Consider the following 26,287-nt stretch of genomic DNA (forward strand, 5'->3'; position numbering starts at 1 on the left):
TCTGTATGCTGCAGACTGTGAATTTTCACTCTTACGCCTATATTGAGCAAGACAATGTGTCTGGTTAGTGTATGTTGCACTGAGCGGTGGCCAGCTTGGAAGGCACTAGATGGAGACGTTGACGACTCCACTTCTTATGTTGGTTTCTACCAATGACTCTGGAAGCACGCAAACAAAAATATCCTTCCTGCTTTGAATTTATCTGGCTGAAGATTGCAGTGATTTTATGCTATGAAGATTTTCTGCCCTGAATTCAACAGCTCCTTGGGACTTTTTTTTAAAAAAAAAGGACTATACTCACATTTAGTAATTAATTGCCTCTCAGTCTCCCTCTGAATAAGCTAAGCGGGGAGATCTTTCAGTGTCCTGACACATCCAAGGCACTTTGTCCAGCCCGGGATCTTTTGTAGTCATTTTTCGACTGGGACTTGTGTGGACTCTGGGACTTGTGTATTCACTGCTCTGGTGTTGGTATTTCCTTCACATCTGAGTTACCAAATAAAGGTAAGCCACATTGTCGTGGTTTCAGATACTTTGGTTTCTTCCTCTAAAAATCAGTGCTTCACTAAAGGTCAGAGTGAGAATCAGAGACAGGGATCAGATGACTCCATTGAGCTTTCTGTCCCTCGTTATAAATAGCACATCTGATGTACGTCTACTCCGTTACTCTGAATGTGCCCTCTCCCCCCAGCCTCTGCCTGTCGTAAAGGATTAGACGTGCTGGAACACTATTGCAGGCGCAGCAGAAAGGAGATTAGAACATTTGTCGTGGCTTTACGTCCACATCCTCCGATTCTTGTGGGTTTCTGTCTGCCTCCTTATTTCGACACTTTTCCAAACAATAGTACATATGGTATAAACGTTCAGAAACTTCCTGCAAAGTAAGTGTGACTAGGGTGTATCATTAGATTTCTTCCTTTTTTAAACAGTGTTGTTTACAGGCATTGTAAAGATGATTCATCTCTGTCTTAATGTTAACCAGCTTGGATGGGATGAAATTTATCTCGCTTGGTTCTAGTGAGCATTCCTATCCTACACATGGTGCAAATCAACTGTCCTTCCAACTTGAAAGAGCTTGAGAGAGTAGGGCCTGCTGACGCATCGCTTTTGTTCTTGAGGGAATTGTTTCCATTGTGCTCACAAAAAGAGGAGGGAAGTTGAAAGCTCTGCTCATGGCCAGTTCTCTCCATACTTGCCTCGGTTGGGGGCATTTGTGTTTGTTGTAGCTGTTCCGGCTTGCCTGGCTTTGGGTTGCTCCTTACGTTTCCTGGCTCTTCTGGAGGCTGACTGCTAATTTGTTCAAGCTCTCCCTCTTAACGTCTTTTATCATCTGAAATTCGTTCTTTAATAGGGACATTATAACCAAGTTGTTCCATTATATTTTCAATTAGGGTAATTATTCTTCATTTCCTTCAGAATCTTGTCTGGCACAGAATAGCTATATTCTACCCTGGAGATGGCTATGGCTTTATGGTGGCTCTATTTTTCCAGTAATGTGTAGTCTAAAAGTGCTTTGTTGTCATAAGTGCATGCTTAAGGCTTTAGAGTATTTTATAACTAAAGACCTGATCTTGTACAAATGAAAGAAACGGGAATTTGTCTGTTGCCATTAGTGAAAGTTGAGTTGGGTTCTCTGAAATCTTTGTAAAAGCCTGGAAGGATTTAGTACCCGGGGTCAGAGGCACAGTTTCTTTCAGCTTCAGGGCTCAGTACAGGATTGGTTAAGATCAGGTGGTTTCCAAAGAGCTTCAGCTATTCTGTAGGTTGGACCTATAGAAAACAAGGCTTCAGGGGATCTCAGGAAGCCACCTACTCAATCCTCTCCCTATCTGAGGAGGTATTTGGTCTCTCCAGCAGCAAATGCATCTAAGCTGCTCCTGCTTGATGTCTTTCTAACTTATTCTTAGAAAAGATCAATTTAAAGATATTCCGTAACATGCCTCGATGATTCTTTTTGGATTTCTGCCACTCTTACAGTTAGAAGACTTTGTCTAATGTTTAAACTAATTCTCCTGGGCAATTTAAGCCCATTACTATTTTTCTTCTCTTCAATAGACACAAATATTTGCATGAGAATGAGAGTCTGAGCCTCCTCTGGTAGTCATACATCCCAAACGTTGTTGCCTTTTAATACAGCTTTCTTCCCTGAGGATTGCTATGTCTCATGTCCTCCAGAGGAGTTTGCCAGAGTAGGCATCTATAGTTGGAAAGAGGATGGGTTTTCAGTTATGGCACTGCAATTCAGAAGTGAGCAGCAGTTTGGGGCCGAGGTTGAGATTTGTTGGCAAGGAGGGGTTTACTCATCCGAAACTCGGCGTTAGAGTCCCAAGCCTCAGCCCTGGATCAGTTGGGAGAATAGCGGCTTAAGGCAGGGTTAGTGACTCTCTTTTACGAAGGTCTTTTTGTTGGTTTTGTTGGGGTCCAAAACTTTGTGCCTGTTGAGTAGATCCAGCTCAGCAGGGCTAGCTCAACTGTTACTGGTTTTTATAGCAAATGCATGCCATATATTGAGCTCACGAGCCCTAACAGATATGCTCTGAGCTTCTGCATCTGGTAGAACTGGTCCTGCCCTGTTGTTTTGCCTTTAAGTCGCTTCACTTCCCTCCTCAACTGAAACACAGTCTGTAAAATACATTTCTGACAAAGCTTTTGCGAAGCTTAATTGAAAAATCATTGCCACTTTGAGACTCTTGAGCATCACTATTAAGTCTTATTTTGCCTGCATGGGTTCTTGGGAATGTGGTGGCGAAATGAAACACGGGAGAACTACAAGAGTAAGGAAACATGCAGTAAATGTGTTCTTCCATTCCCAGTTTTATCTTTTGCGGAAGCCCTTTCATGTACATTCATCAAGTCAAATTGATTTCTGAGCGCTTCTCCTACAGAACCTTTCTGCTTTTTGGCATGTGTAGCTGTGGGTTCGTGACCTGAGTCTTCTCAAACTGAACAAAAGGACTTCTCAGTCTTAAACTGAGCTAACGCACGCAGGGAGTGACTTAACTGCAGCAACAGAGGTACCTACTGGCGATGCTGGGATGTATCTTGTCTGACCTCCATCTGGTCCTTTGTAGGTCCTATGTCAGGTTGTCTTGGGTATGAAGGCAGGTGTCTCAAAGGGTGCCAGGCATCTATATTTAGGCAAGTCAAGCCTATATGTTTTCTAATCTGAGACTTGCACATGAGTTTTAGAAAGCAATTATTAGACTGTAAATGAGAGCGAACTTTCTCTAGCTTGGGCTGTGCTGATGGGAGAAATTGGGTCACCAAGATGCTTGTCTCTGCCAGAAGTCCCTGTTGCATAAAGTTTCTTTCTGGAGCCACTTGCGTGATTACTCCTAATCTGGTTTGATTAAATCGATCAAAGTGAGAAAAACGTTTAAAAGTTGCCTCACTCTTTTTGGGGCACTGGTGGTGCAGGAGATGGTACGAGGGCTGAAGCAGGAAGGCAAAAGTTCCTAGTGGGACTGGAGCAGGAGCTGGCAGAAAGCTGTTTTCTGCTGGCAGAGCTGTGTGCGGAGCGCAAATCTGCCTGCTGCTGAAAGTCAGGAACTTCTCGACACAATGAATTGGCAGCAAAGAGCTGAATTGTGCCATCTCATTCAACTTTTGCCTGCGAGTGAGACCTTGAGTTGACCTTGATAATGAATCTGCAAGAGGAGAGGAGCTGGAAGCTGGCGCTGCTGAGCACCGCGCGCTGCCAGGCAGGGGTGTCCATGCCAAGTGCTGTTTTGTCGTACGCCGTGTGTGGAGGTGATGGAGGCAGGGAAGCTGCTGCTTTGGTCTTAAACCCAGGCACGCACAACGTGTAAGCCTGTGTGCCATGCTGGCTAGCGTGGCTACCCCAGGCCTCTTGCAAAGGCGCTGGTATGCACGCTTCGAGCATGGAAGTTATCAATCATGCTGCTGTCAATTTTAATGCGCTTTGTGTGGTTGTATAATGCAACGCTTTTAATATCATGCATGTCTTGAGGATTTGTTGTGCCTCTGTTGGATGTTATGACAACATTGCTTCACAGCAGAAAGGAGGGTCCAAGACTTAAAGCCAAGAATGCACCAAAAAAAAAAAAAAGAACTTGTTTAAACAATGCATAAGACAACAAAATGAACTTTGTTAGTAGGAAAAAAACTTTTATTGGACAATTAACACAGCAAGTATAGACATTAAAATTTTTCTGTGGTAATCTAATATGCTTTTATAGATGTAATGGCTAAAATATTAATTCCATAAAAACTATGAAAACAAATGAAAACAATATGCTGTTATCAGTAATACATGTGGATGCTTTGGGAGGGTGCCTTTCCTCTTCACTGTCAGGTGTTTGTTTTCTCTTTTTTGTGCTGCTGATAGGGTAAATAGCACAGCAAGAGAAGAGTGGTGTCCGCTAGAAAGTGCTTGTTTCCAAAACTGTCACCCTTGTGATGAAGACAGTCTTCATCTCGCAGTGCTTTGGGAGCGGGGAATGAGATGTGGCCAAACCGTGATCTTTCGTGTTCTGTCTGAAAAAGATGGGGCAGTGTCTGTGGTTTTTAACGTGATGTCATAGCTTTTACGTTGAATGGTGAGAGAGTATTAAACGCTTTTTAAGAAGGGGATAATTTGCACTGAAAGTATTGGTGCCTTGTATCTAGTTTAGGAACTACTTCTTTCCCTTTTTTCTCACTCCTGCAGTCTGTAGGTGCGTATAGAAATACAGAAGCTGATCCTTTCTGGAATTTGGTGTTTCAGGTAGACTTTTCAGTCCAGCAGTGGCTTCGTAAGGTGGTTTGTGCCTCTTGCCTTGCCCTGGTATTCTGGTCTTTACGTTTTTCATCACAACACTGATGTTGAGACTGGTAGAGTCTTTTGTTCTGCAAATGCAATGTCTGAGCTCAGGTGTGACTGGAGCTCCCGTGTGGTGTGATGCCGATAAAGGCTGTAATATAAAAGATACTTTCCAAGAAACAAGGGTTTTGCAGATTAGTAATATCCCCACTTTGCTTGGACACAATGCTTTTTCTTCTGCTTTCATGATACTATACCCACATACTGCCTGTTGCTTGCAGTGTAGGGGTAAGAGCTGAGGTTCTGTGAGTTTCTAATTGACCCTGCTTTAAAAAAAAGAGGGGGGAAAAAAAAAAACCCCAGAAGGCATTTTAACTGTTGCTGAACTGCTCTACCACCCCAGTGGTACTGCCCGAGAGCCTGAGGTCCCGCAGCCCTTTCCCCCCTGAGGCAACATCAAATCCTGTCTCTATCCCTGAACAAACATCTGTTCATCTTATTTTTAAACTCTGATGAACGGGGTTTCCAGTGTTCCAGTGTGCTTTCTTCCAGGGCTTTGACTATCTTCAGTTGCGTTTCATCACAAAAATCTATCTTGGTTCTTTGCAAATCGATCTGTTCTTGTCCTTCCCATAACAGCGCTGCAGAACTCCTCACCTTCCTCCCACTTTAGCATAGCAAAGGACTTCTGCCATGGCTCTGAGCTCCCTGTGTTCTCACCAGCCCTGTCTCTTCAAATCTAAACCCAATTCCTTTGGCTCTTCACAGACTAATGAAGTGCCATGGCAGGTGGCTGATGTGGAGTTTGCAGTCCCTCCTGCCTCCCCTCTGATCCCGTTGTACTTGTGCTGCTGACTTTGACCTTTCCTTGGACCACTACCATGCGCTCCCCTTTACTGACCTTCATCCTTCTTGACTTCTGGAAACAATTCCAGTTTCTTGATGTCTTTGGCTGCCGCTTTCCAGAAGGCTTGTGACTCCCTTCCCTTTGGTGTCACCAACATATTTCGAAAGTACAGCTTGCATTATATTTTCCAATTTGCTAATAAAACCGCTGAAGAAAACCAGGCTCAGAACAAATGCATGTGGAAGCCCTGTTGAAAAGCTCCTTCTGGTTGAGGCCAGTCATTGACAAGTAACATGGTTTTTAGGATGGTTTTGTGTAGCGTATGCGTGTGGTTTATGGTAATTTTCTATGCAGCGTTGCTCTTGGAGTGCTTGTGAGAATACCCACCGGGGCCATGCTAGGACCTTGCTGAAGTCAAGGTGTTCCCAGCGATGAAACCAGGGTTATCCTGCCAAATAATAAAGTACAGTGGTGCTCTTCAGAAAGTGCTTTGTTTTCTACTCCAGGACTTTGTGATAATGGGATGTTGCTGATATTTTGCTGAATTCTACAGTGATTGTAATGATTTCTATTGTAGACTGAAAATACGATGGTTAGGTAAGCTTGTGTGCAAGATAGCTGGGTCTAAGTCACGTGGGAATGCTTTCTAAACAATAATAATGAAAAATATTTATGATTAAACATTCTATACTTCCCAAAAAAGGAAAAACCAAGTTGCTTATTTCTCCGTATTTGTGACATAAATTTAAACCTATGTGGGTGATATGGCAAAACAGAGTGGGCATAAATTCTGTTTAATTAGAAGAATGAAAACAAGTAGCAAATCCTACACTTGCTTTTCCACTGAGATAATTTCAGGTGTCATACACCTGGGAGGTAAGGTGTCTTTGGAGTACAACTTGCTAATGCTGTGTCAGTGCGGGATAAACTTTGTGAAGCACAAGACTCAAAGCTGCAAACTCTGACTCTGACAGTTAGATATTAAACAGGTATTAGTATTGCAAACTTTCTTTGACCTTTTTTCCAGGAGCTGTTGCACCACTTTTGAAATTATTATTATTTTTTTGCATTGCTTAGTAGTTAATTTGTTTATTACAAAAGTTAGAATAAGATTAAACAAACTGCTAATGCTTTTATGTAGCTTAATGAGAAGAAAATGTTTCTGAGGGATTAAAACCACTACAGAAGTTTAAAGGGGAAAAAAAGAAAATAAAATTGAAGTCCATAACAGACTCAGGAATTTGTTCCACTTATTAATTGAAAACAAAAGCAAGTCACTTCTGTTCCACTGTCCCCAGAATGTCCTCCTTGCATTGTTCCAGATCTCTTTCATTTCGCCCCCAGAGATTTCCCTCCTCTGTACTTTCAGCTGAATTTATTTAGGTTACTTCTGAGTCGCCATCCTGCAGGCAGCTCTCATTGGGAATGAAGTTGCAGGGCCAGCCTCGCAGCTTGGCCTTCTCCGAGACAGCCGGAAGCCCAACAAGAGTTAACAAGAGTTAACCAGTTGAGCATGAGATGTAGGAAGGACCTGCAAAGCTCGTTCCTAAATCTTTTCTAGCATTAATTTATGCACATGCAATAAGTTTAAGCACCTCTGGCATTTTTTCAGCATGTATATGGTGTCTGGCAGAGGACCTGCCAGCCTGAGAACCGCATCTAAAGCATGGCTGGAGAGAACGTAGGTTGTGTGGTGCTTGGTGGCAGGACCCAAGACGTCCTGCCTCTGACCGCATTTTAAGGAGGTTTGTAGCTGAGCTTTTTGTCTCTTTCAGTCTTCTCTTGGGCTGTATTCCCCAAACCTCTGCTCTTTCCCCAGTTTTTGCTCTTGTGGATGATGAAGTGATGGAGAATGCAGTAGAGTATCCGGTGCAACGTGGGGGCCGAGTACCGGCAGAGTTGAGTGTGGCTCTGGGCTGCAGGGGGAGGATGAAGGTGTGAAAGGTTCACCATCAACACGTCGTGCTTCTGCATGAGCTGCTGCTCGCTTTCTGCTGCTTGGAAAATAGAAAAGGCACCTGAGCGTCGTCTGTGCCACAAGCCCGCGCCTGTGGCATCCCCGTTGTTAGTAGTTTGGCTACTCGATGTGGGTCATGTTTGGTTGCTCCTATTTTGGGGCATAAACTTTGCAATAATACATATGGGAACTCCTGATGCATTTTGCTGTTTTGGCTTTCCTGGAAAGATTTTTCCTGTTGACCTTTTGGAAAAAAAATATGAAGTGGATTTTTAATGAATGCAGAAATTGTGAAACTTAACAATACAATCCAAGAACTTTTAAAACTCATCTAAAATGGTTTTGTTTAGTGAGTGTACTTAAAAAATGTAAACCAGACAGATCTGTCACTGAGCGTAGTCTTCAGATGGAGAATTACAGCCTGCTCCGGAGTTGTAAGATAAGTGCATGCAGGACAGACCTCTCTTTCTCATACTTTTTTAATCAAAAGGCTTTTTGTGGGGGAGGCTTATTACTAAAGCTATTTGACTAGCAATTTTTTATAGCAAAGAAAGAAAAAAGCAGCCTCAAGGATCATTTTCTATAGCATTGTCACAATGCTTTGTTTTCTACAGCCAAGGGAATGAACAGCCCAAAGCAAATCTAATTCTTATTTTTGTTTTCATTACTTTGTTTTTGCGTTGTGTGCTGTCATGATTATTAGTGGGTATACATGTAAGATTTTTTTTGTCTTCCTAGAAATTTTTCTGTGCGTCACCTTCTGATGTCTTCTCAATTACCAGTCACTTCAGGGCAGTTAAGTGAAGATCCAGATCAGGCTATAATAAGCCTTTGAACTAACAAGAGATGTTGCTAGAAGCAGAGTGTATATGCAGAAGAAATGAGGTAGAGGGGAGATCCAGAACAAGGCAGTGGGTGTCCCGAACGTTTGGTAGGCAAGAAGTGGGAAGTATAATGCCCCAGATGTGGTAATCCCAAAAAGGAAGAAATACATAATGAAGGTGCTCAGTTGAGTGGATCAGGTGAGAACCAGAGCTGGTCTTGAAGAAAGCTGGCAATTGATAGGTCGATAACAGCGCACAAACGTCAAGGATATGCGATTGCAAGATGGTTTTCCAAGAGTGATGCTGTAGCTCGGGCAGTGGCAGAAACAGCTGAGGAAGGTGGATCTCTACCAGAGCCAGGGAACCAAAGATGGTAATTATAGAGTTTGGGACTTGAGGGATGTCTTGATGTGATTGCAGGGGATAGATTTGTCCTTCTTGGAATCAAACGGAGTCCCTACATTGTTTATTTTGAGGTGAGAGTCACTGAATAGTCACTGTAGTCTGCTTATGTGATGATGTTCAATACAGAGCAAGAGCTTGATGTCCCGTGACTTTGGAGTTGACATCCTGCAGCTTCGGAGTGCATTGTGGTTTGGTCTGGGACTTGCTTGGCTGTTGCTCGTTTGCTTGTGTTCTGGAGGGAGGATGGAAGTGAATGATGCTGGTTCTGCATTGGAGGGAGGGTTATGGATGAATAGGAGAGCTTCAAAGGGAACATACAGAGTTTGTTTAAATAGAGGCTTAGAGCTGACCCCTGAGATGCTGAGGTTTTGTTGCTGCCTGTCACCAAGTTTTTTTTTTTCACACTAGAGTTTGGATAAAAAAAAAAAGCGGGGGGTGGGATTTAGTCATCAGACCTTTATATCTTAGGTTAGCCATCTCCAAAGGCAACTTTACCAAGAGTTTGTAAGTAATTTTGAGATTTTTTTTCCCTGCTGATAGATGCCTCTGTAAATGCTGATGGTATTTTTCTTTGAATGCAAACACATTTATTTGGCACCCATAACTACTGTTGTTTTTTTTAATTTATACTTGTATGAAAACACAACTTGTCTAGCTTTATTTGCTTATTTTATGTAAGTTGCTGTCTTTGACTTAAGAGTGAGTTAGAGCAGAGGTGCCTTGTTTTCATGAGAGACCCTGCAGAGAGGCTGTGCAGCACTAGATGGCACTCTGTCTCCAACTTTCGTGTTTTACCAGCAAAACTCAGCTAAGATGTGAGGCAAAACCACTAGCATCCTGCTAGTGATGGCATTCATACAGTTTTAAGAAGTTCTATCTCTTTTTCATCATTAGCACCAACCAGCTTCTACCTTGGAATAAGGAAGGCAGTGTGGTCACATTTGAAGACTTCTACTCTTGGCAACTGTTATTTTATGTTGAGTTTTAAATAGGCTTGTAAACATTTGGCATTTTTCTTTTGCCATTGAGAATGGTTTACTGAAACTGTATAATTGCAGTTGCTAGGGCAGGTTTCAAATAATAATAATTAAATAGATTTCCTCCAGCTTTTAGTCCTGTCTTGGTATTGTTTTGTATTACTTTGAGACCTTTATGGACTACAGAAGTGGGATTCTCCGAAGTGACTTGTGGGCACAGATCACACCAAAGGATCACATCACGTTCTGCAGGCAGAAAGATTTAATGTGTCCAGCTGGATTCATCTAGTTCTGTTTTTCTGAGGTGTTGTCTGTGACTGTATTGATTAGTAATTTTTATTTTTTCATTCTTAGAGCTTGTTACAGCTCTGTCATTCCCCATCTTTTATCTCTAATTGCTGCATGGAGTGCAGTGTATAATTCATTTAGCTTTACTTTCTGACACAGTACAAGCTCAGACTCCATAAAGCTCACTGCATACTTAATTTTTTTAGACTGGGAGAGAATTCAGGTTTAGGAGTTAGCACTGCTCCTCAAAATACTAAAACTTCACAAAGACAAGTCTAAGGTTGGCATTTCCACACTCCGTAGAAAATACCTATGTTTACTATAAGAAACCCAAGAAAACAATCCCCTGAAAATCCCATACCATTTCAGGGTGTGACACAATCCCTCTGCTTTCTAGAATAACATTCACTTATTTTGCAGTCATGAGCTATTGCTTCCACACAGCGACTCTTTCTGCGGATGAGAGAGTCGCTTTCTAGGCTGCTTTACAAAACGGTTGGAAAAAATCATCATTACCAGACAGCATGCGTTGGTAACGGACAGAACAAAAAGTGTTTTAACGTGGCAATTCAAGCTTCTCTTCCCAGTTGGGTGGAATTTAGGAAAATATGAAGGATAGATTTTTTTTTTTTTTTCACTTGCACACTTGAATTTAACACTATTGCTTTTGTTTGGTTGTACCAAAGATTACCCATTACCATTACCCAAGTGTACACTGTGTTTTGGATTGGGTTGTCCCCATCAGTTTGGGTAGTCTTCAGCTGTGTCAGCCTTTAGGCATCAGGACTAACTGTGCTGGCAAAATTGGGGTGGGAAGGGAAATAATTTTGGCAGCTGTAGAGGTGATACTTTTCCATTGTAGCTTTTTACCCTTGAAACTCAAAGAACATCCTGAAAATTGTCCAGGAGGAGTGCTCGGTGTTACTATATACGATAGCAGATAGCGATCAGAGATGGCTGAGCTCAAAGCTGGAGCATGAAGGCTTTGCTTCAGATGATTCAGCGCTGTCTTGGCCATGTTGCAGTCTCTGAGGCACCATCAAGCTGGTGTTTGACAGGTGGAAAAAAAAAAAAGGCTGGAATAGGAAGATTTTCAAACCTGAGTTTGGTGCCTGGTATATGCAAATAAAAAGCAGAACTATGTCTCTATCATGAGAGGGTGTTTGTGTTTTTTTTAAAGCTCATATTTTGGATATTTCTTGTAAGTAGTGACAGTAACCGATATTGGAATCTTAACCAATACTGGCATCTGCTTTTTAGGTCTGTCTATGATGGAGAAGAACATGGTCGTTTCATGGAGAAACTGGAAGCACGAATCAGAAACCATGATCGTGAGATTGAGAAAATGTGCAACTTCCATTACCAGGGCTTTGTGGACTCCATCACGGAACTGCTGAAAGTTAGAGGAGAAGCTCAAAAACTAAAGGTAAGAGAAATCCATCTAGACATGGCCCTGGGTATCTGGCTCTAGGTGGCCCTGCTTGAGCAGGGGGCTTGGACCAGATGACCTCTGGCTGGATCTTCCAACCTCAACCATTTGGGATTCTGTGAAACCATGTGAATGTTTCCTTTTTTCCTTTTGTCTAGAGCATCTCTATCTAAAAGAATTAAAATAAAATAAAAGAAAAAAAAATCTCTTCAGAATTCTTCCTGTAGCAATAGGTTAGTCATTTGAAGTTCGCCAATTATTTGGGCAAACTGGAACAGTGTGATACGTTAAAAGCACAAGAAGGTTTAAAGCTAAGCCTGTTCTGCATTAGGAAACATATGCTTTTCCTGATATACCTTATACCAATTTCGTAAGCAAAAAATAAGCTCTACAGTCAGAAGTATGTCTACTATAGCTGCATCTAACATTGAATTCTCATTACAGGTAGCGTTGTGTCCGAGACAAATCAGCAAAGAGGCCTGATGCAGGTCTGACTCCAACAGTCTCGGGGTGTCTGCCCAGTGAGGGCAAGTGAAATGTTAATATTTAAAAAGCAAATGAATGTCAGAGCATCGTAAGGTGTTTGGGTGTAAGGAGGAACAGTAGTGAAAAATAACTACTAATTTCACTATGTACTGAAAGAGCGAGTAAACAAATAATACAGCTTGATTCTTTTTCAGCATCTCCAGGTTTGGTTGGTTTAATTGGAAGGTAAAATGGTTAGAGCTGGGAATGGGGAAAGTAAAATAGTTACAGCCAGGAATGGGCTTTCCAAGTACTGGGGCTTTTAAAGCTGTGCAGAAAGATGAGAGAAAGGTGGAAAGTACCTATTTCTTGAAAAACTGTGTTTAGTAGGATGTGGAAAAAGCCATTTGTAGGATCAGAATGTGGATAAGTGGTGGGAAGGAAACTAGGCAGGTTTCTGGTGAGAACAAGGACGTAGGGGTTGGAGATGTTTGTGCATGTAGGGGCCAGGTGGGCTTGTAGTTGAAGCTTGGCTGCCGTGCCTTAAAATACAAGTATTCCACAATTTGAGGTGCATAAAAAAACACAGCAATGACTTAATCGGTGTCAGAGAACCTTCCTCATTTTCCTATACAAGTTAGAACAGAGGCAGGGGAGACTGCTGTGCCATCCCTTGCTGCTGCAGCAAGGTGTGCCCTTGATGAAAACCAAAACCTCCCAGAACAGTCACTTAGTGAATGGGGCCGAGTGGTGTGGCACCCAAAAAGGCGTGGACTGTCTCCAGAGACCAGCACAGCAGGTCCTTCTGGCTGAGTGGAGTCTGACCTGTTGAGAAGGACCTTCCTGGGAGTCCAGGAGTGTGGGAGACCGTTCAGTGGGCATCAGAAAAGATGACGTTATAAAAAATAAGGGGGGTGTGTGGGGAAAAAAATCTCAGAGAGGCAAGTTTTCTGGAAAAGAAGGAAGAACTCTAATTTTGTTGTGCTGACTGCTGCTTTTCATACATTTGTTTATTCATTTAAAGCTACCTCTGGCATTTCCTAGCAGGCTTCTAGCTTTACACGCACAGGTCTCCATCCCACAAACAGCCACGTGCTCATGGCAACACCTTCATGGCGGGTGTCCTGACACCAGCAGCACCCATATTATTACAGTGATATTTTCCATGGCAAGGATTTATCCAGCAGTTGATTGCAGGATGAGGCCATTGGAAATACCATGAAAGAAGTCCTTTTTTTTTTTTTTTTTTTTTTAAGCTATTGTTTCTAGCCAAGAATTCCACATTGTTTGTTTGCAAAGGCTTGTTGCTGTTTCCCATTCTACAAACAGCTACTTTGTTGGTGGCACACTGTGAAGTCCATCTCTGTACCCTCAGGATCTCTCTTGATTTCCATTACTATGTGATCTATAAAACGGCACATGGGAAAAATATACACAGAAACTTATTTGAGAAATACTGAGCCCTCTTTGTAAGGGTTTCCCCAAGGAATCATCCGTGGGTCCAGTGGCGAGAGTGTGTTTTGTTCCAGCTATTCATTCTGTATTTGATCTTGGTCTTTTTCTCAACAGCGCTGGTCTTTTGAATGTACGTGCAACCAGCAATAAAATAGATGCCCTTCATATTGCTTCTCTAGGATGTATCTTCATGCATGTGCTTTTAGCTTTGGGATATTTTGTGTAATATCATGCTTGCAGAAATATCAGCATTCATTGTTTTAAGAGTGCACATGCTAAATACGAGCTGGATGTATTGTTTTCCCCCATTTGTGTGTAACACAGCTTCCCTCTGTACTGTAATGCTGTATTTCAGGTGGCCCCAGGTCAACTTAAAATAAGATCAGGACTGTATCCCTAAACTTTCTGTCCTGCTTTTGTGCCCTGTGAAGGGCTAGCACTGAATTGGGAACTTTATCTTCTCGACCAGCAGAGGAGCTCCTCTGCAATGAATTTCTGCACTAGGCAACGTTGTTTTTCCAAGAGATGCTGGGTTACTGATTAACAATCTATAGATGGATAAAAAAGTAAGTTAATTGAAAATACATGGGATACGTTTTCAAAAAGGCATCTTAATTGGATGATATTTAAACCATAATATTTTTTAAACAAAAACTTTTTTTTGCATTTGCTTATTCTTTTTTTTAACTATATAGCTTCACTGTGGCAATTCTCTTTACTTTTAATTTCTTACATAGTTTCCAAGGAAAATCTTGTTGCTTTGGGATTTTTTTTTAATTACATCTTCGATGTTTTCATATCTTTTATTGCACATTCTTCCTCATTAGGAAGTGAGCAGTGTGGTGTTGACCTGTTCTCGAACCTATAAATGCACGGTACTGCTGAGTCTTGGAAGCCACCAGTCTTGGAAGCTACCAGTCCATCTCATAAAGGTTCTAGTGGAAATGAAAAGGTCAAAGATACATTATATGTCAGGATGGTTCAACTTTGAAAACACGACGTGAGGTGTGAAGGGGAAAGGATCGTAGAGTCGCAGGGCTGGTGACAACCTCAGGAAGTCACCTAGTCCTTTTTTTTTTGTTTTTTTTTCCTCTTAAGCAAGTTCTTCAACGGTGTTGTTCCTGATGGCTTGTTATCTAACCTCTTCTAATGTCAGACCTCCCCCAGGTTCCATGGTTGAAAAGTTGTAGTTTTTTTTTTCTACGTCTGCTACTACTTGACCTGTCGGGCACAAAAGAGAAAGTATTCCTTCTTGGTTTTGCAGCAGTCTTCTACAGGTTGGAGGTTGTAGGAATGTTCTTTGGTCTTGTCCTCTGTAAGATAGGCAGCCCCAATCCACCCTAGAGGGTTGTGCTTTCTAGGCATCTCACTGTGTTTACTTTTCTACTCTGAAGCCCTTCCAAGTGGTGGGGTTTGTGTGTGTGTGGTGGGTTTGGTTTTTTTTTTTTGTCATAAGTGTGGTTTCTAAGCTGGAGCAGGCAATCAGTCACCAGTGAAATGGTGTAGAAGGGTTATTTTAGGTGTGTTGAAGGATTTTGTTGATGCAAAGTTGTGTGATGCTTGCTTTCTTGGTAACAACATAGCACTGGCTGTTCTTCAGTTTGATGTGCTGTGATCACCGGGTTCATTTTCAAAGAACTACTGTTGAGTCATTGTCCTGTTTTCTGTGACTGGTTATCTCTGCCCAAGTTTAGCACTTAACACCTTCCACTGTTGAACGACAGTTAATAAAAAGCCTTTTCTGTGAAAAGACATCTGCAGTTCTGATCCTCTCTGCCAGCATACGCGGTACTGCTGTGCGCAGTTGTCAGTTCCATGAAGTTATGAGTCCGAGAGAGAAAATGAATGGGAAGAAATTCTTACTGCTTAGCGCATTCCGATTAAGGCAGAACTAATAAAACTGAGGCAACTGGCTTAGAGTGAAGGGCAGCTTGCCTTCACCCGTGCGTAACCAAGTGGAGGATCTCGCCGCCCAGGATGTGGCAATGACCTAGAAGTGCAATGGCCGAACAGCCGATTCCCATCAGGGTTAGATAAATGGAGGGAGAACGGTGGTGGATAATGAACGCAGTCTTTGGGTGCACCCTCCAGGCTGGGAAGTTCATAAATTGCTGACTTGAAGGATTGCTCCACAGTCACCTCCCTGTCTTGGGGGGTTAGAAATCGGCAGTCGGTGGGTGTCAGAGGGATGGAGTCGGCACTGTGGCGTGGGGTCACAGTGGTGCCCTTTGGGTCCATTCCCAGGATTCCTCTCCAGCGCCCTTTGCTCTTCTCTCTCATCACTCTGACACTCTCTAAATGATAGCAGAGTGATGTTTAAAAACCCCAACCCAAAGCCCTGCTCCGTACCACATGTTCCGTATATAGATGAATGAACTAACAACTTGAGCATCCCGTAAGCCCCTTGTGTGATCCCGTCGTCTCATTCTTCACATGTGCCCACCTGTTGTCTGTCCCCCCTTGCTGTGCGTCTGTCTTGGATTAGAAAATCTCCTCGTCTGAAAAACTTCAGCGTGTCTGCAGAGAGTCTATATAAATAATCATCTATTTTTTTTTCAATGGATGGATGTAGACCTTAAGAACAAAACAAAACACAACCCACCGCCCCCTGAAAACTCTCAGTGTGCAAGGGCAGAATATATTCTTACTTTTTGCTTTAGCTGGGATTGATATGTAATTTTAATAGAAGACTAGTACAGCCTTGGCATTATTTTAGGAGCAGTTTTAAATTACCCTACATGAATTCCTTTTTCCTGGTGGGATTTTCAGGATATAAGCAAATAAAATAATCTTTGGAAGAGATGCTGTGCTCCTGCTCGTAAAATCTCAATACATCATAAAGGAAATGAGCAGTTTTTGCACAGGGCAAGCAGCCAGGAGAAGTGAAGCTACTGCAGAAGGGGGAGCAATGTGATGCAGATGCTGTAGAGAAATTGTGTGTGGGGAGATCATGGGATGATGACTCTTCTTACATCATGGTAAGCTAAAAGCCAGCATGGCCAACGTTAAAACAAAAGGAAGCCTGTAAGGCTGGATGGCACTGCTCGCTGAAGCAACACCGACTTCTCGGTGCGAGACCTCCTGTTGAAATTTGGGCCAGTCTGGGAAATCATTGTTGCCCGGTGTCTTTCAATAGTCAGCAGGAAACAAGTTGGATCCTGAATCAATTTTATATATATTAATACAACGTTCCCTTCCTATCTGAACTGGTTGCCTCATGGTGCTCTCAAAAGGGGAAGAGATGGCTCTTTTCTTCTGAATTCACCTTGAACTTCTCTTGCTTTGCTCTGCTATTGCTGTTGGTCCGTGCACCATCCACGTTCTGTTGGACAGTTGGAGACCATCAAACAACATTCCTTCGGTAGTGATGAGTTCATTAAAAATTCAGCTTCTTTCTGCAATTGTTGAAAAGTGTCAGGGAACAAAGATCTTAAGTGGGTTTGTGTGATGGTCTTATGCTCCTGAATATACTTTGAGAGCTCTGTGTCACAGCTTATGCTGTTGTCCAAGCTCTGTTACTGATTTCGCCTATAGAATGAACAGAACTCCTGAAAACACACAGGAACTAGTTCATAAAATTTGATGATGCCGGCTGAAATCCAGCAGCAGCTTCCACTGTACAGTAAGCCTGAATACAACTAGAGACCCCCGAGACATCTTACAGAGACAAGCCTGGAAATGAGTATTTACAACTTCAGAAGCTGTGAAAAGAGTATTCTATGGGAAAAAAAAAAAAGGTAGTTTTATGGCATGTTAGTCTCAGACTGATGTGAGGCACCTGAACTCTGAGCAGTCCTTCTCTACTGGTATTTACCTTTATAATTGGCTGCTTTTGCTAAAGACCTGAAGCTGGGCATGTTAGCTTGAAAGTTTGTGTAATTTTTTTTAGCTATCCCAGCTGGTCTGTAGAAGATGCTATCTCTATTTACAAACCTTCTCCTGTCTGAACTTGAACGAGTATTCAGGAGAGTTCCCAAAGTCATCTTTCTGCTTGTTGTCTAAATAGTGTGTAAGCTGCTTATTTTCTACCCTAACGAGTCTAAAATTCAGCTTTGTTCTCATGTGTGTTTTTACTGAGTCAAACTGATGCCTAGAGCCGTAAAGGGCTGAACTGCTGTGATCTTGCTAGTCCAGGGAACCTACAGGTTTGTAAAGTGGGAAATTTTTGAACTGTGAGCCCCAACTTATATGATAATACAGAAAGGTGGTTTAGCAAAGAAAATACATACCTTTTATATGAGCTATAGACCAGGTATGTAAAAAAACCCTTTTATACCAGCCAGGAGGAGGGATACAGTGGGAGATGCATCTGAGGGTGCATATTTGAACTTTATAGGTAAAGCGCACATTGAAGAGTTCTTTTCTTGCTGTGATATTAAGGAGTTAAAAAACTCCAGTGGGAATCTATTTGATGTTGGGGAGGGAAATTTAATTCCATGAGGTTTACGTCCTACCTCTACCACTCATGTAAAATAGCTTTTAAGATGAGAACCCATGTAAGTATCTGCGACAAAATTTGATCTGTTAAGACTGCCGATTTTTGCGGCCGCCATACAACAGTATTAACTCCTGTTGCCTTTTACCTTTCTCTAGTAACAGCGAAGAAAATCCTATTGTGGCACCCTTGGTACTTGCTGCGTGGCTGTTGGTGTCCCGTGCGCCGGAATGGCAATGGCCTTTAAATCAGCTAATAACCTGTTTTACCCCATGCAAGGGGAGACTGTGTGAAAAGAAGTGGTGTTCATGTATAATTCCTTTTTTGTGAAAAACATTGTCCTGATTTACATGTAGATGTGCTTTGTCTTTTTCCCTCCCAATATCTCTGCAGAATCAAGTGACGGACACCAACCGAAAGCTGCAGAACGAAGGAAAAGAAGTGAGTGATACATTCATACATTCATTCACTCTTCTTTCTTTTTTTTCTTTTCCATTATTTGGCTGTGCTCGCTAGTGGCAAATTACACTGAGCGTCAATAACTGCTCAGCATTAACTGATAATACCATGGCATTGAAGCATACGTTGATTCTCTTTCCAGTATTTTGCTTTTCTGCATGAAAGGTGACTTGTGTGAGAGTGTTGGGAAGTGATTTTTCTTTTTTTAGTGCTTGTGGATTGAAAGTTAATGGAAGGCAAAGCCTGGGAAGCAGGAGGGACTTGAAGCAACGATAACGAAGTTGTGGGCTTGCTCCTGCAGTCCTGAGAGGTGTGAATGGGATCGTTGATAACAATATCACATCCAAAGTCGTGTGGCCAGCAGGGTGAGGGAGGGGATTCTGCCCCTCTGCCCCGCTCTGGGGAGACCCCCCTGCAGGGCTGCGTCCAGCTCTGGAGCCCTCGGCACAGGAGAGACACGGACCTGCTGGAGCGGGGCCAGAGGAGGCCACAGCAATGCTCCGAGGGCTGGAACGGCTCTGCTGGGAGGACAGGCTGGGAGAGCTGGGGGGGTTCAGCCTGGAGCAGAGAAGGCTCCGGGGAGACCTTCCTGCAGCTGCCAGGGCTGAGAGGGGCTGAGGAGAAAGATGGGGACAGGCTTTTTAGCAGGGTCTGTAGCAACAGGACAAGGGGTGATGGTTTTAAATTACAAGAGGGCAGATTCTGACTAGGTATAAGGAAGAAATGTTTCCCAGTGAGGGTGCTGAAACCCTGGCCCAGGTTGCCCAGAGAGGTGGGAGATGCCCCATCCCTGGAAACATCCCAGGTCAGGCTGGACGGGGCTCTGAGCACCCTGCTCGAGTTGAAGACGTCACTGCTCATGGCAGAGGGTTGGAGTAGATGACCTTTAGAGGTCCCTTCCCACCCAAACCATTCTGTGATTCTATCAAGGCATGCAGAAGAGGAAGTAATTGAGGATGTCTTGGATGTGATGTGCCTCTAACCACGTTCGTTCTTCTGCCCCTTCATCATAAGGGAATATTAACAGACTGGGGGGACTGCAGAGCTGGGTATGCCTGAAGGCACTTGATGCTTCAAGTTTTTCACATGCCTAAGATGGGGATGTGTGAGAACTCCCAGGGATGGTCCACATTGCTCTACTCATATTCCATATAAATCTACTTTTTTGCAGCTTTTCTCTTTTCCTTCTGAAGTGCCCTCCCAGACACCCACACTTCATTTTGCTCAGAGTATACGCAGGCATTACTATTTCAGTAAGCTTTTGAAAAACAAACGAGAAAATCCCCATGTTGGACTGCATCATACCAATTATTCTAATAAAGATTAAAGATAAAAATGCCCTTTGGGGAGGAGGTGATGCAGCTTTTCTCCTAAATCAAATAAACATACCTCTATGCTCCCTTGAAAGGAGGATTCACCTCCAAGAGTAGAAGCACCTGGGATTTCAAAAGGACTTTGCAAACTTGGTGTGGGACTGTGCAGATAAGTTGGTACTCCAGAGGACAAATCCATGACCTGCCTCTTTGCAAGAGTGAAACTGAAGAGTTTTCTTTTGTATGCCATGGTCGATCCTTGTTTTGACCTTGTCCAGATGCACAGGTTTTTCTGTTGGAGACTGAGCATTTAAAAATCCTTGTTAGCTTGTGATGGTAAGAATCCCCCTGGGAGCGAGCGGCCACATCCTGTCTTTGAGAAGAACTAAAAAAGAGAAGTTTGGAGAGGGACTAGGGAAGAGATGAATAAAATGGGAAGGGGAAATAATTTTTGGAATTTGCAGGACGTGCTACGAGGCTGGTATTTTGATGGCTTTGGTTTTGCTGCTTGCTTAGTTGAAATTAGGCTAGGGAATGCTTCTGCTACTCGATTAAACAACTTGAAGCTGCCTGTCCTCCCTACTTCAGCAACGCTCTGCAGTGCTCGGTGAGCTCTCCGGTTATCAGAGTAGGCTTTGTAGTCAACCTACTATTTGGATGGTCGTGATAAGTGCAAAGCAGTTTATATCCTCTCTACTCCGTCTGTTTACTGTTCTTAGTGAAACTTTTTTTTTTTCCCTTTCCAAAGCTGATAATAGCAATGGAAGAGCTGAAGCAATGCCGATTACAACAGAGAAATATTTCAGCGACGGTTGATAAGCTAACGCTGTGTCTTCCTGGTGAGGAATCTGAAATTGCTCTTTATTTGTATAGCTGTTTAGTTTAATTTGCATCTCTTTGCTTTGTGCTTGTGTCTCAATGCTTGTGTGTTTTCCTTCTCTTTCCAGTCCTGGAGATGTACAGCAAACTGCGAGAGCAAATGAAATCTAAAAGGTAAATTTTGTGTAGACTGATGTTTGTGTTGGAGGAGATGAAAAGCACCAGTCTGGTGCCGGATAAATTAAAGAGGTTTTCAAAACTTAGGACTTCAAAATCAGCCTTTCCAAGTTAACTTATCTGATTTCTGGCTGGTATCTTCACAGTCCTGCTCAGCCTCCTGCAGTACAGCCTAGAAGTGGGATTGCAGCAGGCTCTAAGTTTGTGTTAGGCTTTTTAATAAAGGTGGATGTTCACTTTTTGCCATGGGCGCTCACTGTTGTGATGCATGCAGTCAATGCCTGACTCGGTACTTCTAGAATTATTAACTAAATTCTATGAATGTCATAATATAAAAATTGATATAACCTGAGAGAATCTGATGAATGTGAATGGAAGCCAAACACGTGAGAAATGTTGCGCAGGACGGTAGAAGTCGGTGAGAAGGCATATGGCTTATTTTGCAGTAGAAATAATTGTGCAGAAGAATGAGCTGAACTACAAGGACTTTGTGGCTCAGAAATCATGAGCTGTAAATCTAAGATTTTTCCCACCTCGCATCTGTTGCGATGCTGAAGGATTAAACCACGGTCCGGGATATTTGCGTGGCTGGGATCCTGGGGGATGGTTTGTTTAAGCAGCATGGGGCTTTGGAGGCGCCTTGTAGCCCTGGGGGTGGCAAATTGGGCAAAGAGCAGCTGCTGGAAGGAGGTCAGCTGAAAACACAGCAGGCTGCAGCTGAATGCCATGCAGGGAGAGCAGTCGGATCCGATGCCTGGTTTACGCCTGCCATCCATCATAGAAACAATACAGAAGAAACCAGATGTTTCGAACAAGGCGATAACTAATTGGATGGGCGTATTTTTACACTTCCCCTCCTGCCTCTTCTGATTTCTGTGGTCCTTGGACCCAGGAGCCTTGGGTAAACAGATAAGCATTACTCCTGAAAGTTGTGTTGGCCAGAGGAGTTGCGGGGAGCTTATTTAACTGTTCACAAAGCTCGCTCTCATTCTCAGGATGGCTCTGTACAGAACAGGGCAGCATATAGTTTGTGTAACTGTTTTAAGTCTGTTTATAGGAACAGCGAGGGGCTTATCCGTTGACAGATGTGGGGCGGGGAGCTGGAGCTGATCACAGTGCTGTAAACTTCTGAAGGGAATCCACATGCCGCTTCATTCCCTCGCTCTGGATAATGTTGCCAGGGTCTGCTTCTAAGAATTGCATCTTCCCCCTCTGCTTTGGATTGGTTCATTTTGAAACAAATAGAAGTTGAAAGCCACATTTAAAGAAAATCTGAACCCTTGGCTTCCCCCCCCCTTTTTTTTTTTGTCTGGATTTGATGGCTTCATTCACCAAATGCAGCACAACATATTAAATATTTTTGTGTCTGCACCCGGTCTCACTTATATATCATTTCATGATAGCCAGCAAGGGGGTTACTCGCCTGAGTCTTGAGTTTTGAGTACACAATCTCAGAGGAGTAGTAGGTTTTGCATTCAGGGTGAATAAATTCAACCCTCCCAAGGTAGACAAAATGAGTTATGTGCTGTTTGCTGCGTGATGTTTATAAACCGAAGGCAGGCATTTGCCAAATACAGAATCTGTATGAAGCCGTTAACTGGAGCTGGAGATGGGGAACCCATGGTCCAAACCCAGAGGAGTGACTGTGCAACCAGCAGACAGAAGAGATGGAGAGAAACGTTTCATCTGCTATTGTCCAGAATTTAAGGAAGGGAGAGAAAGAGCTTTTCTCCAACGGCTGGGACACATGTAGCTGCTTGTTGGAAAGTGATGGGAAACACTTGGAGATCCCTGTTCCGCAGGCCTCCGGAGGGATCTGCCTTTTTTTACCCCTGGGTCAGTTGTCATATCCATGTGGTCTCCAGGCAGTAAGAAATGAGAATGCTTCATCCTGCTTGTAGCAGAGAAGCCTCTGTAGAACTGTACCCACTTGAGCAGGGCCTGGGTATTTCTAGGGGAAAAAAACCCAACAAAACATCTCTGAATCTATATTGTATCAAAATGCTGCTTCCCCCCCTTGGCAAGTGCTCTCGTTTTACCGGTGCAGCGATCCCCAGGGTACAGAGGTGGGCAAGAACGTGGCCGCTCTGCGTGGCTGGTAATGGCTGTTTGTGTAAGGGTCGGGCCAACCCCAGACATCTATAGGGATCTGGGCCGAGGCGGCAGTGCTTCAGCAGCACGAGTCGCTGGGCTCTGCACGTCTCAAGAGCAGTGTTGAGCTTTCCTCTCCTCCCACGTGTTTTGGACTCTGTTTTCGGCAGGCAGCCGGGGACCCCATCAGTGACCGTGCACTGTCCCCCCGGCCATGTTTTTGCTCCTTCTGGTTCAACAAACAATGCCCTAAAATATAACAAACCCTTCACTGTATGTTTGTTCCTCTGCTTTAATTTCTGGCTTTCTGTGCACTCCTAAGTTTCTCTCCATAGAGGTTTGCATTTTATTGCAAATAGTTTTTCATACCTCGCTGTAGTGTAAGCACCGGCTGGGTTATGGGGTTAATCCGTTTGACTTCTGGTGTGGGGAACAGGACAGGCCACTTCTGGTTAAAATAACTCCCCTGTGGACCTGCCTGGAGTTCAGGCAAGAATTGTTTTGAATGGGGATATAAGGGTCAGTTTTGTTGCAGTGGCACTAATATGTTTTTTGTGGACTAAACACTTCTCCCCCAAAATTCAAGGTGTAAGTGGCAGGTGCTTGTGGCCAGGATTAAACATGGGTATACTCCGCTAAAGTTGCCTTAATTTACCCTAGGGGTGACTGTGACCTGGTGTTAGTCTTAAATATGTTTTTATAGACCCTGCTAATGCTTCCTAGATGGTTCCCTCATAATTTTTTTTTTATTAACCTTTGACCAGATCTGTGGTGGGACCAGGAGGAGGAGGACGGTCTCTTATTTTACGTCGCCGTGCAGGAGGGCCCCTGAATTCCAGTGAATAGGCAAATCCTATGGACTCCCACTCCCTGAAGGGAAAAGAGGGAGAGTGTTTGAGAAAAAATGATTTGCTTAGAATAGTTTCCCATTTAGCATCTTCTGTCAGGCTATGAAGGTTGCTTTTATTCAGAAGGGTAGGATAAAATTTACGGTACCTTCCCTAAGGCCATTGGGCATGACCAAGATATAAAGGCATGCATTGTGCATAGGGGAAGAAACATTGGGATTCTTGCATTCTTAAATTTGTAAGGTATATTCCTTTTGGAGTGGGGAAATAAATTATTTTCAACATTGCAAAGGTCACATACCCCAGTGGTACAGCAGTAGTTGCTGAAGGGGCACGGGCTTTGTAGAAAATGTATCTGTTGGACTCCTAATCTGGGGTTTGTATTCAGATTGTTTTCACCTCTGTCTAAACAAAAAGTACTTTTGAGTGGAAAGTGTTTTTAATGATGCTTAGCAGCATTTTGAACAGCTGGGAGGAAGGTGGGATCTGACTCCTTGGTATGCATGGGAAAGAAGTCGGAGAGCTCTCATGTCCAGGATCTTTACAACAGAATAACAAGTGTCCGTGCTAGTAGCAGGTATTTGGTACTAACCTGTGTTAGACACTGGTTTATCAGTCTGTGGTATGTTATGGTATGGCCCCGTCTCCATGCTTCTGTCTTATGGCACCGCACTGTTAAGGGTTGCCGAATCTGGCAGCTGCGCAGAGATGAGTCTGGGGCAGCCCTGAGGCCCAGGTCCAAGCAGGAGCGAGGCTGAGTATGTGCTCCCAGCAGGCACACATATAACACCCTATACAACACGCACACTTGTATACGTACAGCTGGCTGCACAGATCAACAGGCAGAAACACTCCACACTCGCCAACAGCCTCATCCTGTCCCCCTCTCTGGCTGGTTGGGATGAAGGTGATGTGCTCACACGTGCACCCAGACTGGACTCCTTCACCCAGGAAAAGGCTTAGAGATGCAATCCCCAAATGCTCTTTCCCTGTATCCCATAATGTGCCCCATACCTGGCACAGACCTTTTGGTCTATGAGGTGCTCTGGAGACCCGCTCACCTTGATGGGTGTCACCTCCATCCACGGGGCTGATGGTTCTCCTCGGGAGACCAGTTCAGGGTCTTTCTGGGGTTCCCCCATGAGCCATCGTGCCTTTGTGTTCCTCTGTGTGCGTGGGACTGAGCTTTTTCCTCATGTAACCTAATGGTATTACACGTGGTTGCCAACTTTTTCTTCACTGTGTAATATGGTGCCTCAAATGGCTTTACTGTGAGTGAGAGCTGCCACTGGGCTCAGCTGATGCTGGTCACTTGTGACCCAGCAGCTGGTCCTTGTCTGCACATCAGAGCTCTGAGGAGGAAGCTGCTACTCACCTTTGTGTTCCTCTGCTTCTCTTGTTTCAAAAGGAAAATGATGCTTTTATGGTTACCTGGATGCTAAGGTCTATGTTCCTTTGAACAGAGCTGAGATTCTTGGCTATATTGAATCATTTACAGTTAACACACACTTTGGAGGAGAAGTGGGATGGAAATAGCTGTTCTTCTTTCCTCATCTGCCTTGCTTGCTTTCCCCAGGCACTACCCTGCGCTGAAGACCCTGGAGCACCTTGAGCACACGTACCTGCCCCAGGTGAGCCACTACCGCTTCTGCAAGATCATGGTGGATAATATTCCAAAGCTACGTGAAGAGATCAAAGAAGTTTCCATGTCAGACCTCAAGGATTTCCTGGAGAGTATCCGTAAGCACTCTGACAAGATTGGAGAGACGGCAATGAAACAGGTAGGACTTATGTGCGCACGTGTGGTGGAGGCTTTTTGGGAAGAGGAGGATGGTTCGCAGTCATGTTAAACAAAGTTCTACTCTTTCCGCTCCCAAGGCAGTAAACTTAGTTTTAAATATTGAAGTAATTTTGTTACTAGGCGAAACAATGATTCTTCATTCTGTGTTTACTACTATTTTTGCATCTTAAACTAATTTTCAAATACTGGGTAAAATTTCATTGTCGCTTGCTTGCATTTGCCTAGCAGTTGATGTCTGTAAAAGGTAAACCTGATTAATTGAACATCCCAATGCATGTATTGAAACAGAATTGCCTTTTCCTACTCTTCTTTAACATTCTAGTTTTGAATTTCAATACAGTTTTTCTTAGCACAGCCGGGGAACATTGCTGACCATGGCTCTTAAAAAGAACTTTGCTACTTTGAGAAATTCAAATCCACTAGTAATGAAATGTTACCTCTCGTGAGCAGTAAACTATTTCTTCTGATAGTGGTTGATGGATTGAACTTCTTGATTTATAGGGAGGACTCTTGCTATAATTTTTCACAAGATGATGAAATTGTGCTGTTATGTTTATGGTTAGAGGTACAGGCAAGGTCAACTTTCTGTCTTATGAATACCATCTTTTCCGTAAAACCGTCTAGCTTGAGGAATTCTATTAATTGATTTAATTTACAGTATATCTGCTGCCTTACTGTCTTCTCAGCCTCTTGCTGGTGTTTTTGGGAAAACAAACCAAGCCTTATATTGTGTAATAGAGCTATGGAGAGATGCCATGCCACATCTCAGAGTTCAGCAAACTTTTTTGAAAGTTGTTGCATTGAATCACACCAGTTTTTCTGAATTTGCAGAAAACACACTGTGACCTGGACATCCTGTTGTGGAGCCAGGTGTGTGTGGTGGCGATGTCGGGAAGGCTCCAGGTGTTACTGTGCTGAATTTACCTGATACAGCT

At 43.3% G+C, this 26,287-nt stretch overlaps 1 protein-coding gene across 2 annotated transcripts in view; it reads left to right on the top strand.

Annotated features, from left to right (window-relative positions):
- EXOC6B (exocyst complex component 6B) overlaps positions 1 to 26,287 on the top strand; it is a 315,222-nt gene that overhangs the window by 40,461 nt on the left and 248,474 nt on the right. For both annotated transcript variants that reach the window (XM_081999547.1, XM_081999548.1), the window contains exons 2-6: positions 11,321 to 11,486; positions 18,238 to 18,285; positions 20,365 to 20,455; positions 20,564 to 20,609; positions 25,128 to 25,332. In XM_081999547.1, coding sequence (XP_081855673.1) covers positions 11,321 to 11,486; positions 18,238 to 18,285; positions 20,365 to 20,455; positions 20,564 to 20,609; positions 25,128 to 25,332 — 556 coding nt within the window. The remainder of the gene's footprint in view (positions 1 to 11,320; positions 11,487 to 18,237; positions 18,286 to 20,364; positions 20,456 to 20,563; positions 20,610 to 25,127; positions 25,333 to 26,287) is intronic.

Source organism: Phaethon aethereus (assembly GCF_964289735.1).
Source record: "Phaethon aethereus genome assembly, chromosome: 4".
In the NCBI taxonomy this organism is placed as follows: Eukaryota; Metazoa; Chordata; class Aves; order Phaethontiformes; family Phaethontidae; genus Phaethon; species Phaethon aethereus.